The sequence below is a fragment of the Heliangelus exortis genome, unplaced genomic scaffold (genome assembly GCF_036169615.1).
Source record: "Heliangelus exortis unplaced genomic scaffold, bHelExo1.hap1 Scaffold_104, whole genome shotgun sequence".
Classification (NCBI taxonomy): domain Eukaryota; kingdom Metazoa; phylum Chordata; class Aves; order Apodiformes; family Trochilidae; genus Heliangelus; species Heliangelus exortis.
Genome location: NW_027285924.1, coordinates 1 through 12,182, shown reverse-complemented (window position 1 = coordinate 12,182; position 12,182 = coordinate 1). Strand labels below are relative to the sequence as shown.

The 12,182-nt window shown below is 54.1% G+C and overlaps 1 protein-coding gene across 1 annotated transcript in view; it reads right to left on the bottom strand.

Annotated features, from left to right (window-relative positions):
- The window catches only part of LOC139790630 (voltage-dependent L-type calcium channel subunit alpha-1F-like), a gene marked incomplete at its 5' end in the record, with an annotated part of 42,939 nt that extends 31,154 nt beyond the window's left edge, over positions 1-11,785 (bottom strand). Inside the window, 11 exon segments of the mRNA XM_071732503.1 lie at positions 1,064-1,271; positions 3,063-3,216; positions 3,219-3,281; positions 3,284-3,286; positions 7,256-7,416; positions 8,997-9,023; positions 9,164-9,206; positions 9,209-9,250; positions 9,342-9,425; positions 11,623-11,751; positions 11,754-11,785. Coding sequence (XP_071588604.1) covers positions 1,064-1,271; positions 3,063-3,216; positions 3,219-3,281; positions 3,284-3,286; positions 7,256-7,416; positions 8,997-9,023; positions 9,164-9,206; positions 9,209-9,250; positions 9,342-9,425; positions 11,623-11,751; positions 11,754-11,785 — 946 coding nt within the window.
- Positions 11,786-12,182: the final 397 nt, after the last annotated feature.

Below are 12,182 nucleotides of genomic sequence, written 5' to 3'. Positions count from 1 at the left end.
GGAGGTTTGGGGGTACCTGGAGGATGGTGAGCGGGGCCTGGGGGGGATTTGGGGGTGCCTGGAAGAGGGTGAGCGGGGCCTGGGGGGTTTGGGGGTACCTGGAGGATGGTGAGTGGGGCCTGGGGGGTTTGGGGGTACCTGGAGGATGGGGAGCGGGGTCTGGGGGGTTTGGGGGTACCTGGGGAGCAGGTCTGGGGGGTTTGGGGGTTCCTGGAGGATGGTGAGGAGGGTCTGAGGGGGATTTGGGGTACCTGGAGGATGGTGAGCGGGGTCTGGGGGGTTTGGGGGTACCTGGAGGATGGTGAGCGGGGCCTGGGGGGGATTTGGGGGTACCTGGGGAGCAGGGCCTGGGGGGTTTGGGGTACCTGGAGGATGGTGAGCAGGGCCTGGGGGGTTTGGGGGTACCTGGAGGATGGTGAGCAGGGTCTGGGGGGTTTGGGGGTTCCTGGAAGAGGGTGAGCGGGGCCTGGGGGCTTGGGGTACCTGGAGGATGGTGAGGAGGGCCTGGGGGGGATTTGGGGGTACTGGAGGATGGTGAGTGGGGCCTGGGGGGTTTGGGGGTTCCTGGAAGAGGGTGAGGAGGGCCTGGGGGGGTTGGGGGTTCCTGGTGAGCAGGGTCTGGGAGGTTTGGGGGTACCTGGAGGATGGTGAGTGGGGCCTGGGGGGTTTGGGGGTACCTGGTGAGCAGGGGCTGGGGGGTTTGGGGGTACCTGGAGGATGGTGAGCAGGGCCTGGGGGGTTTGGGGGTACCTGGGGAGTGGGGGCCTGGGGGGTTTGGGGGTTCCTGGAGGATGGTGAGTGGGGTCTGGAGGGTTTGGGGGTACCTGGGGAGCAGGGTCTGGGAGGTTTGGGGGTACCTGGAGGATGGTGAGCAGGGCCTGGGGGGTTGGGGGTACCTGGGGAGTGGGGCCTGGGGGTTTGGGGTTCCTGGAGGATGGTGAGGAGGGTCTGAGGGATTTGGGGGTACCTGGTGAGCGGGGTCTGGGGGGGATTTGGGGTACCTGGAGGATGGTGATCGGGGCCTGGGGGGTTTGGGGGTACCTGGTGAGCAATTTGGGGGTACCTGGAAGACAGTGAGCAGGGCCTGGGGGAAGGTGTCGAAGGTGCTGCGCTTGGTCTGGGTTTCGTCGAAGCTGAAGCGGCCCCCGAAGAGCTGCATCCCCAGGAGGGCGAAGATGATGATGAAGAGGAAGAGGAGGAGCAGGAGGGAGGCGATGGACTTCATGGAGTTCAGCAGAGACCCCACCAGGTTGCTCAGCGACGCCCAGTGCCTGCGGGACAAGGCCCCTGCTCAGCTGGGCCGTGAAAAGCTATGCCCTGGTGAGTTGGCCCGTGAAAAGCTATCCCCTGGTGAGTCGGCCCGTGAAAAGTTATCCCCTGGTGAGTCGGCCCGTGAATAGCTATCCCCTGGTGAGTTGGCCTGTGAAAAGTTATCCCCTGGTGAGTTGGCCCGTGGTGAGTTGGCCCGTGAAAAGTTATCCCCTGGTGAGTTGGCCTGTGAAAAGTTATCCCTGGTGAGTTGGCCCGTGGCCATTGTCCTGTGGTGAGTTGTCCTGTGGTGAGTTGTCTTGTGAAAAATTGTCCTGTGGTGAGTTGCACTGTCATGAGTTGTCCCGTGGTGAATTGTCCCGTGAAAAGTTGTCCTGTGGTGTGGAATCCCATTGATTCCAAGATCCCGTTGATTCCACACTCCACAGTTCTACTGATTCCACGATCCCGTTGATTCCAGGATCCCACTGATCCCATTGATCCCATTGATTCCAAGACTCCACAATCCCACTGATTCCAAGATTCCATTGATTCCACACTCCACAATTCTACTGATTCCACAATTCTACTGATTCCACGATCCCATTGATCCCATAATTCCATTGATTCCATGATTCCAATTGTGGAATCCCATTGATTCCACAATCCCATTGATTCCATTGATTCCAAGACTCCACGATCCCATTGATTCCAGGATCCACTGATCCCACAATCCCATTGATTCCAGGATCCCATTGATTCCATTAATTCCAAGACTCCACAATCCCACTGATCCCACAATCCCATTGATTCCATGATCCCATTGATTCCATTGATTCCAAGACTCCACGATCCCATTGATTCCAACAGTCCACAATCCCATTGATTCCAGGATCCCACTGATCCCATGATCCCATTAATTCCAAGACTCCACAATCCCACTGATCCCACGATCCTGTTGATTCCACGATCCCATTGATCCCATTAATTCCAGGATCCCACTGATCCCACAATCCCATTAATTCCAAGACTCCACCATCCCACTGATCCCACGATCCCATTGATTCCATGATCCCATTGATCCCATTGATTCCAAGACTCCATGATCCCACTGATCCCATTGATTCCAACAGTCCACGATCCCATTGATTCCAGGATCCCACTGATCCCACTGATCCCATTGATTCCACGATCCCATTGATCCCATTGATTCCAAGACTCCACGATCCCATTGATTCCAACAGTCCACAATCCCATTGATTCCAGGATCCCACTGATCCCACGATCACACTGATTCCACAATCCCATTGATCCCATTGATTCCAAGACTCCACGATCCCATTGATTCCACAATCCCACTGATTCCACAATCCCATTGATTCCAAGACTCCACGATCCCACTGATCCCATTGATTCCAAAACTCCACGATCCCACTGATCCCACGATCCCATTGATCCCATGATCCCATTGATCCCATTGATTCCAGGATCCCATTGATCCCATTGATTCCAAGACTCCATGATCCCATTGATCCCACGATCCCATTGATCCATTGATTCCAGGATCCCATTGATTCCAGGATCCCATTGATTCCATTGATTCCAAGACTCCACGATCCCATTGATTCCACAATCCCATTGATCCCATTGATTCCAACAGTCCACAATCCCATTGATCCCATTGATCCCACTGATCCCATTAATCCCAAGACCCCCCCACCCCACCAATCCCACATTTCTTTCCATCCCAAGACCCCCCCTCCCCCCATCCCTCCCTAATTCCCCATTTCTGGAATTTTTTCCCCCCCTCTCACCGGGTCACCTTGAAGACCCGGAGGAGCCGGACGCAGCGGAGGACGGAGATTCCCAGGGGCTCCATCGCCCCCCGCTCCACCAGGGAGGTCTCCAGGACCCCCCCGCAGACCACGAAGCAGTCGAAGCGGTTGAAGAAGCTGCAGAAGTAGCAGGGGGGCCCAGGGCGTAAAGTTTCAGCACCATTTCCGCAGCAAAAAGGGACAGGAGGGCTTTGTTGCGTAGGCTGAGGGGAAAAAAAACAAAAAAATTCCGTTTTTTAGGGGGTTTTTAAGGGAAAAAAATCCCCGTTTTTGTCGCCGAGAGGCTGCGCCCCCCAGAAAAAAAAATTCGATTTTTTATGGTTTTTTTAAGGAAAAAAATCCCTATTTTCGTTGCTGAGTGGCCGCCACCCCCCCGAAAATAAAGAAAAAAAATTCGATTTTTTATGGGGTTTTTAAGGAAAAAAAATCCCCGTTTTTGTCGCTGAGAGGCTGCGCCCCCCAGAAAAAAAAAATTCGATTTTTTATGGTTTTTTTTAAGGAAAAAAAATCCCTGTTTTTGTCGCCGAGAGGCTGCGCCCCCAGAAAAAAAAATTCGATTTTTTATGGTTTTTTTAAGGAAAAAATCCCTATTTTTGTTGCTGAGTGGCTGCTCCCACCCCCCCGAAAATAAAGAAAAAATTCGAATTTTTATGGTTTTTTTGGGGGGAAAAAAAAAAAAATCCCTATTTTCGTCACGGAGCAGCTGCCCACCCCGAAAATAAAGAAAAAATTCGATTTTTTATGGGTTTTGAGGGGGGAAAAAATCCTGATTTTTGTTGCTGAGTGGCTGCGCCACCCCCTGAAAATAAAGAAAAAAAATTCGATTTTTATGGGGTTTTTTAAGGAAAAAAAATCCCCGTTTTTGTCGCCGAGAGGCTGCGCCCCCAGAAAAAAAAAATTCGATTTTTTATGGGGTTTTTAAGGAAAAAAAATCCCCGTTTTTGTCGCCGAGAGGCTGCGCCCACCCCCCGAAAATAAAGAAAAAATTCGATTTTTTTATGGGGTTTCTTAAGGAAAAAAAATCCCATTTTTGTCACCGAGCGGCTGCACCCACCCCCCCAAAAATAGAGAAAAAATTCGAATTTTTATGGGTTTTGGGGGGGAAAAAATCCTGATTTTTGTCGTGGAGTGGCTGCACCCACCCCCGAAAATAAAGAAAAAAAATTCGATTTTTTTATGGTTTTTCACAGGAAAGAAAATCCCCATTTTTGTTGCCGAGCGGCTGCGCCCACCCGAAAATAAAGAAAAAATTCAATTTTTTTTTTTTTTTTTTTTTTTTTGAGGAAAAAAATCCCGATTTTCATCTCTGAGTGGCTGCACCCACCCCGAAAATAAAGAAAAAATTTGATTTTTTATGGTTTTTTACAGGAAAGAAAATCCCGATTTTCGTCACCAAGTGGCTGCACCCACCCCCCCGAAAATAAAGAAAAAAAATTCGATTTCTTTTTTTTTTTTTTTTTTTGAGGAAAAAAATCCCGATTTTTGTCACTGAGCGGCTGCGCCCACCCCCTGAAAATAAAGAAAAAAAATTCGATTTTTTATGGGGTTTTTAAGGAAAAAAAATCCCCGTTTTTGTCGCCGAGAGGCTGCGCCCCCCAGAAAAAAAAAATTCGATTTTTTATGGTTTTTTTAAGGAAAAAAATCCCTATTTTTGTCGCCGAGCGGCTGCACCCACCCCCTGAAAATAAAGAAAAAAAATTCGATTTTTTATGTTTTTTTTGGGGGGAAAAAAATCCTGATTTTTGTCACCGAGAGGCTGCGCCCCCCAGAAAAAAAAAATTCGATTTTTTATGGTTTTTTTAAGGAAAAAAAATCCCCATTTTCGTCACTGAGTGGCTGCGCCCACCCCCCGAAAATAAAGAGAAAATTCGATTTTTTATGGGTTTTGAGGGGGGAAAAAATCCTGATTTTTGTTGCTGAGTGGCTGCGCCCACCCCCTGAAAATAAAGAAAAAAAATTCGATTTTTTATGGGGTTTTTAAGGAAAAAAAATCCCCGTTTTTGTCGCCGAGAGGCTGCGCCCCCAGAAAAAAAAATTCGATTTTTTATGGGTTTTTTTGGAGGGAAAAAAAATCCCCATTTTTGTTGCTGAGTGGCTGCGCCCACCCGGAAAAAAAGAAAAAAAACGATTTTTTATATTTTTTTGGGGAACAAAAATCCCCATTTTTGTCACTGAGCGGCTGCAGCCCCCCAAAAATAAAGAAAAAATTCAAATTTTTATGGTTTTTTGGGGGGGAAAAAAATCCCGATTTTTGTGGGGAACTGGGCAGGAGTGGGAAGAACTGGGAGGACTGGGAGAGGAACTGGGAGCACTGGGAGGGCACTGGAAGGGAACTGGAAGGGACCTTGCACCGAGGCCAGGAAGTGGGGTGTAGCGGGAGCGTCGGGAGGAACTGGGAGGGGAACTGGGAGCACTGGGAGAGGAACTGGGCAGGAGTGGGAAGAACTGGGAGGACTGGGAGGACTGGGAGGGGAACTGGGAGCACTGGGAGGGCACTGGGAGCACTGGGAGGGGAACTGGGAAGGGAACTTGCACCGAGGCCACGAAGTGGGGTGTAGTGGGAGCGTCGGGAGGAACTGGGAGGGGAACTGGGAGGAACTGGGAGGAACTGGAAGGGGAACTGGGAGCACTGAGAGGGCACTGGGAGTTTCGGGAAGGGAAATGGGAGCACTGGGAGGGCACTGGGAGTACTGGGAGGGGAACTGGGAAGGGACCTTGCACTGAGGTCACGAAGTGGGGTGCAGCGGGAGCATCGGGAGGAACTGGGAGGGGAACTGGGAGTACTGGGAGGGCACTGGGAAGGGAACTGTTCAGGAGTGGGAAGAACTGGGAGTACTGGGAGGACTGGGAGGGGAACTGGGAGCACTGGGAGGGCACTGGAGCACTGGGAGGGCACTGGGAGTACTGGGAGGGGAACTGGGAAGGGACCTTGCACCGAGGCCACGAAGTGGGGTGTAGCGGGAGCGTCGGGAGGAACTGGGAGGGGAACTGGGAGGAACTGGGAGGAACTGGGAGGAACTGGGAGGGGAACTGGGAGCACTGAGAGGGCACTGGGAGTACTGGGAGGGGAACTGGAAGGGACCTTGCACTGAGGCCACGAAGTGGGGTGTAGCGGGAGCGTCGGGAGGAACTGGGAGGGGAACTGGGAGTACTGGGAGGGCACTGGGAAGGGAACTGTTCAGGAGTGGGAAGAACTGGGAGTACTGGGAGGACTGGGAGGGGAACTGGGAGCACTGGGAGGGCACTGGGAGCACTGGGAGGGCACTGGGAGTACTGGGAGGGGAACTGGGAAGGGAACTTGCACCGAGGCCACGAAGTGGGGTGCAGCGGAGCGTCGGGAGGAACTGGGAGGGGAACTGGGAGTACTGGGAGCACTGGGAAGGGAACTGGGCAGGAGTGGAAGAACTGGGAATACTGGGAGGACTGGGAGGGGAACTGGGAGCACTGGGAGGGCACTGGGAGCACTGGGAGGGCACTGGGAGTACTGGGAGGGGAACTGGGAAGGGACCTTGCACTGAGGCCACGAAGTGGGGTGTAGCGGGAGCGTCGGGAGGAACTGGGAGGGGAACTGGGAGTACTGGGAGGGCACTGGGAGCACTGGGAGGGGAACTGGGCAGGAGTGGGAAGAACTGGGAGTACTGGGAGGACTGGGAGGGGAACTGGGAGCACTGGAGGGGAACAGGGTGGAACTGGGAAGGGACCTTGCACCGAGGCCACTAAGTGGGGTGTAGTGGGAGCGTCGGGAGGAACTGGGAGGGGAACTGGGAGTACTGGAAGCACTGGGAAGGGAACTGGGCAGGAGTGGGAAGAACTGGGAGGACTGGGAGGGGAACTGGGAGGGGAACTGGAGCAATGGGAGGGCACTGGGAAGGGAACTGGGAAGGGAACTTGCACCGAGGCCATGAAGTGGGGTGTAGCGGGAGCGTCGGGAGGAACTGGGAGGGGAACTGGGAGGAACTGGGAGGAACTGGGAGGGGAACTGGGAGCACTGAGAGGGCACTGGGAGTTTCGGGAGGGGAACTGGGAGCACTGGGAGGGCACTGGGAGTACTGGGAGGGGAACTGGGAAGGGACCTTGCACTGAGGTCACGAAGTGGGGTGTAGCGGGAGCGTCGGGAGGAACTGGGAGGGGAACTGGGAGGAACTGGGAGGAACTGGAGGGATTTGGGGTACCTTGGGTGGCGGTGAGCCAGGGGGGTTGCCCGTGGTGCTCGGAGGCGATGGTCAAGGTGTTGAGGAACACGAGGAGCAGAACAGTCCAGTAGAAGGTGACGGATTTCACCGCCGCGCGGCAGCGGCGACGCCAGAGCCGGTTGAGGCGGCGAAGTCGGCGCCTTGAGGGGGGGTTCAGGGGGGTTTTTTGGGGTGGGGGGGTCCCCAAAAGGTTTAGGGGTGACCCAGGGGAGGTTTGGGAAAGGGGGGGGGAAAAAGAGGGAAAAACGAGGGGGGTCGGGAAGAAGAGGAATGGGGAAGTGCAAGAAAATCAAGACGTGGGGACCCCGCCTCGTTTGGGGGGGTTGGGGGACCCTTTGTGCCCCCTCCCCATTTTTTCCAAACTTTTTTTTGGGGGGGGGATTTGGGGACCCATTTTGCCCCCTCCCCATTTTTGGGATTTGGGGGAACCCACTGTGCCCCCCCCAAATTTTTTCAGACCCCATTTGGGGGGGGCTTGGGGGACCCTTTGTGCCCCCTCCCCATTTTTGGGATTTGGGGGAACCCTTTGTGCCCCCTCCCCATTTTTTTCCAAACTTTTTTGGGGGGGATTTGGGCCCCCCCCCCCCAAATTTTTTCACACCCCATTTGGGGGGGGTTTGGGGGACCCTTTGTGCCCCCTCCCCATTTTTTGTGCCCCCTCATTTTTAGGGTTTGGGGGACCCACTGTGCCCCCCCCCAAATTTTTTCAGACCCCATTTGGGGGGATTTGGGGGACCCTTTGTGCCCCCTCCCCATTTTTTTCCCAACTTTTTTTTTGGGGGGGGGGGAGGTTTGGGGACCCGTTGTGCCCCTCCCCATTTTGGGGGGGGATTTGGGGGACCCATCATGCCCCAATTTTTTTTCACACCCCATTTGGGGGGGGTTTGGGGACCCTTTGTGCCCCCTCCCCATTTTTTTCCAAACTTTTTTTTTGGGGGGGGGGGATTTGGGGACCCGTTGTGCCCCCTCCCTACTTTGGGGGGATTTGGGGGACCCATCATGCCCCAATTTTTTTCACACCCTATTTGGGGGGGGGGTTGGGGGACCCTTTGTGCCCCCTCCCCATTTTTTTCCAAACTTTTTTTTTTGGGGAGGCTTTGGGGGACCCTTTGTGCCCCCCCCATTTTTTTTCACACCCCATTTAGGGGGGGTTTGGGGGGACCCTTTGTGCCCCCCTCCCACTTTTGGGATTTGGGGACCCTTTGTGCCCCCTCCCCATTTTTTTCCAAACCTTCTGGGGGGGGGATTTGGGGGCCCCCCCCAAATTTTTTCACACCCCATTTGGGGGGGCTTTGGGGGACCCTTTCTGCCCCCTCCCCATTTTTTTCCCAACTTTTTTTTTGGGGGGGGGTTTGGGGGACCCTTTGTGCCCCCTCCCCACTTTTGGGATTTGGGGGACCCTTTGTGCCCCCTCCCCATTTTTTTCCAAACTTTTTTGGGGGGGGGATTTGGGGGACCCTTTGTGCCCCCCCCTAAATTTTTTCACACCCCATTTGGGGGGCTTTGGGGACCCTTTGTGCCCCCTCCCCATTTTTTTCCAATTTTTTTGGGGGGGGGATTTGGGGGACCCTTTGTGCCCCCTCCCCACTTTTGGGATTTGGGGGACCCTTTGTGCCCCCTCCCCATTTTTTTCCCAACTTTTTTTTGGGGGGGCTTTGGGGGACCCCTCCCCATTTTTTGTGCCCCCTCCCATCATTTTTTTCCCACCCCCCCCACTCACCAAAATTTCGTCTTCGTGATTTTGCCCCTGGGGGAGGGAAAATTTTAAAAATTACCCCCAATTCTTGGCGTGGGGGTTGTAGGGGGGGGGTCTCATGGTTTTTTAGGAGGGGGGGGGTGTCTCTTTTTTTTTTTTTTTTTTTTTTTTTTTTGGGGGGGGGGTCTCACAAGCAGCGTTCACAGGCGTTGGGTTTCGCCTCCTCCTCCCCGCTGTCTCGGTGTTGACCGAGGTGGTTTCACTGCCTGGGAGACTGACTGGGGGGGATTTTGGGGTGAAAAAAGTTATTTTAGGGGTCTTTGAAGGGGTTTTGAGGTGTTTTTTTTTTTGGGGGGGGGGGTTTCTCACCGTGGGTGTCCGTGGAGTGGCTGCTGTGGCGGAGCCATTTGAGCCGCGGTTTGCGCTTCCCCAGCAGCTCCTCGGGGGTCAAACCTGGGGGAAAAAAAGGGGATTTTGGGGTGAGAAAGGGGGATTTGGGGGCAGGGAAAAGGGATTTGGGGGGAAAAAGGGGATTTGGGGGGAAAAAGGGGGATTTAGGGGGGGAAAAAGGGGATTTGGGGGAGGGAAAAGAGATTTGAGGGAGGGGAAGGGGATTTGGGGGGAAAAAGGGGGATTTAGGGGGGGAAAAAGGGGATTTGGGGGAGGGAAAAGGGATTTGGGGAAAAAGGGGGATTGAGGGGGGAGGGAAAGGGGATTTGGGGGAGGGAAAAGGGATTTGGGGGAGGGGAAGGGGATTTGGGGTGAAAAGGGGGGTTTGGGGGAAAAAGGGGGATTGGGGGAAAAAAGGGGATTTGGGGAGGGATAAAAGCATTTGGGGTGAGAAGGGGGGATTTGGGGGGAGGGAAAGAGGAATTGGGGGAAAAAAGAGGGATTTCGGGGGAAGGAAAAGGGATTTGGGGTGAGAAGGGGGGATTTGGGGGAAAAAAAGGGGATTTGGGGGAGGGAAGAGGGATTTGGGGGGAGGGAAAGGGGATTTGGGGGGAAAAGGGGGATTTGGGGTGATGGAGGGAGATTTGGGGAGAGGGAAAGGGGATTTGGGGGGGAAAAGGAGGATTTAGGGGGAAAAAAAGGGGATTTGGGGGAGGGAAAGGGGATTTGGGGGGAAAAAGGGGGACTTGGGGGAGGGAAAAGGGATTTGGGGTGAGAAGGGGGGATTTGGGGGAAAAAAAGGGATTTGGGGGAGGGAAAGGGGATTTAGGGTGAAAAGGGGGATTTGGGGGAAGGGAAAAGGGATTTGGGGTGAGGAGGGGGGATTTGGGGTGATGGAGGGAGATTTGGGGAGAGGGAAAAGGGATTTGGGGGAAAAAAGGGGATTTAGGGGGGAAAAGGGATTTGGGGGAGGGAAAAAGGATTTGGGGTGAGAAGGGGGGATTTCGGGGGAGGGAAAAGGGATTTGGGTGAGGAGGGGGGATTTGGGGTGATGGAGGGAGATTTGGGGGAGGGAAAGGGGATTTGGGGGGAAAAAGGAGGATTTGGGGGAGGGAAAGGGGATTTGGGGTGAGAAGGGGGGATTTGGGGTGATGGAGGGAGATTTGGGGGGAGGGAAAGGGATTTGGGGGAAAAAGGAGGATTTAGGGGAAAAAAAGGGGATTTGGGGGGAGGGAAAGGGGATTTGGGGGAAAAAAAGGGGATTTGGGGGGAAAAAGGGGGATTTGGGGGAGGAATAAAAGCATTTGGGGTGAGAAGGGGGGATTTGGGGGGAGGGAAAGGGGATTTGGGAGGAAAAAAGGGGGATTTCGGGGAAGGAAAAGGGATTTGGGGGGAAAAAGGAGGATTTGGGGGGAAAAAGGGGGACTTGGGGGAGGGAAAAGGGATTTGGGGTGAGAAGGGGGGATTTGGGGTGAAAAGGGGGGATTTGGGGGAAGGGAAAGGGGATTTGGGGTGAGGAGGGGGGATTTGGGGTGATGGAGGGAGATTTGGGGGAGGGAAAGGGATTTGGGGGGAAAAAGGAGGATTTAGGGGGAAAAAAAGGGGATTTGGGGGGAGGGAAAGGGGATTTGGGGGGAAAAAGGAGGATTTGGGGGAGGGAAAAGGGATTTGGGGGAGGGGAAGGGGATTTGGGGGGAAAAAGGGAGGATTTGGGGGAAAAAGGGGGATTTGGGGGGCGGGAAAGGGGATTTGGGGAAAAAAAGGGGATTTGGGGGGAAAAAAGGGGATTTGGGGAGGATAAAAGCATTTGGGGGAGAAGGGGGGATTTGGGGGGAGGGAAAGAGGATTTGGGGGAAAAAAGGGGGATTTCAGGGGAAGGAAAAGGGATTTGGGGGAAAAAGGAGGATTTGGGGGAAAAAGGGGGACTTGGGGGAGGGAAAAGGGATTTGGGGTGAGAAGGGGGGATTTAGGGTGAAAAGGGGGGATTTGGGGAAGGGAAAAGGGATTTGGGGTGAGAAGGGGGGATTTGGGGTGATGGAGGGAGATTTGGGAGAGGGAAAAGGGATTTGGGGGAAAAAGGAGGATTTGGGGGAGGGATAAAAGCATTTGGGGTGAGAAGGGGGGGTTTGGGGGAGGGAAAGAGGATTTGGGGTGAAAAGGGGAGATTTGGGAGAAAAAGGGGGATTTGGGGGAGGGAAAGGATTTGGGGGGGGAAAAAGGTTTTTTTTGGGGTTTTTTTGGGGCTGGGGGTGCTGCTCACGGTGTTTTTCGTGTTCCCCCCCTCCTTTTTCCTCCTCTTCCAGGTCCTCAGCCTGGGTGATCCACTCCATGTAGCCCCGGAGATCTTCTTCCAGCTGCTGCTTTTCCCGAAGTTTTTGGAAATCCCCCGGGCTTTGGCTTTTTCCCTTTCCTTGGAAAATTCCCTGGGTGGGGGGGAAGGGGGGGTTGGGGGGAAAAAGGGAAACAACGTGTGGAAACCCCCCCCAAAAAAAAAAAAAAAAGAAAAAAAAACGAGGAGGGGAGTTGGGGGGAAAAAAAGGGGGATTTGGGGGGAAAAAGGGGGGATGTGGGGGGAAGAGGGGGGATTTGGGGGGAGAAGGGATTTGGGGGGAGAAGGGGGGATTTGGGGTGATGGAGGGAGATTTGGGGGAGGGAAAGGGGATTTGGGGGAAAAAAAGGGATTTGGGGTGAGAAGGGGGAATTTGGGGGGAGGGAAAGGGGAGATTTGGGGGGAAAAAGGGGGTTTGAGGGGAAAAAGGGGATTTGGGGGGGAGAAGGGGATTTGGGGGGGAAAAGGGGGGATTTGGGGGGATGGAGGGA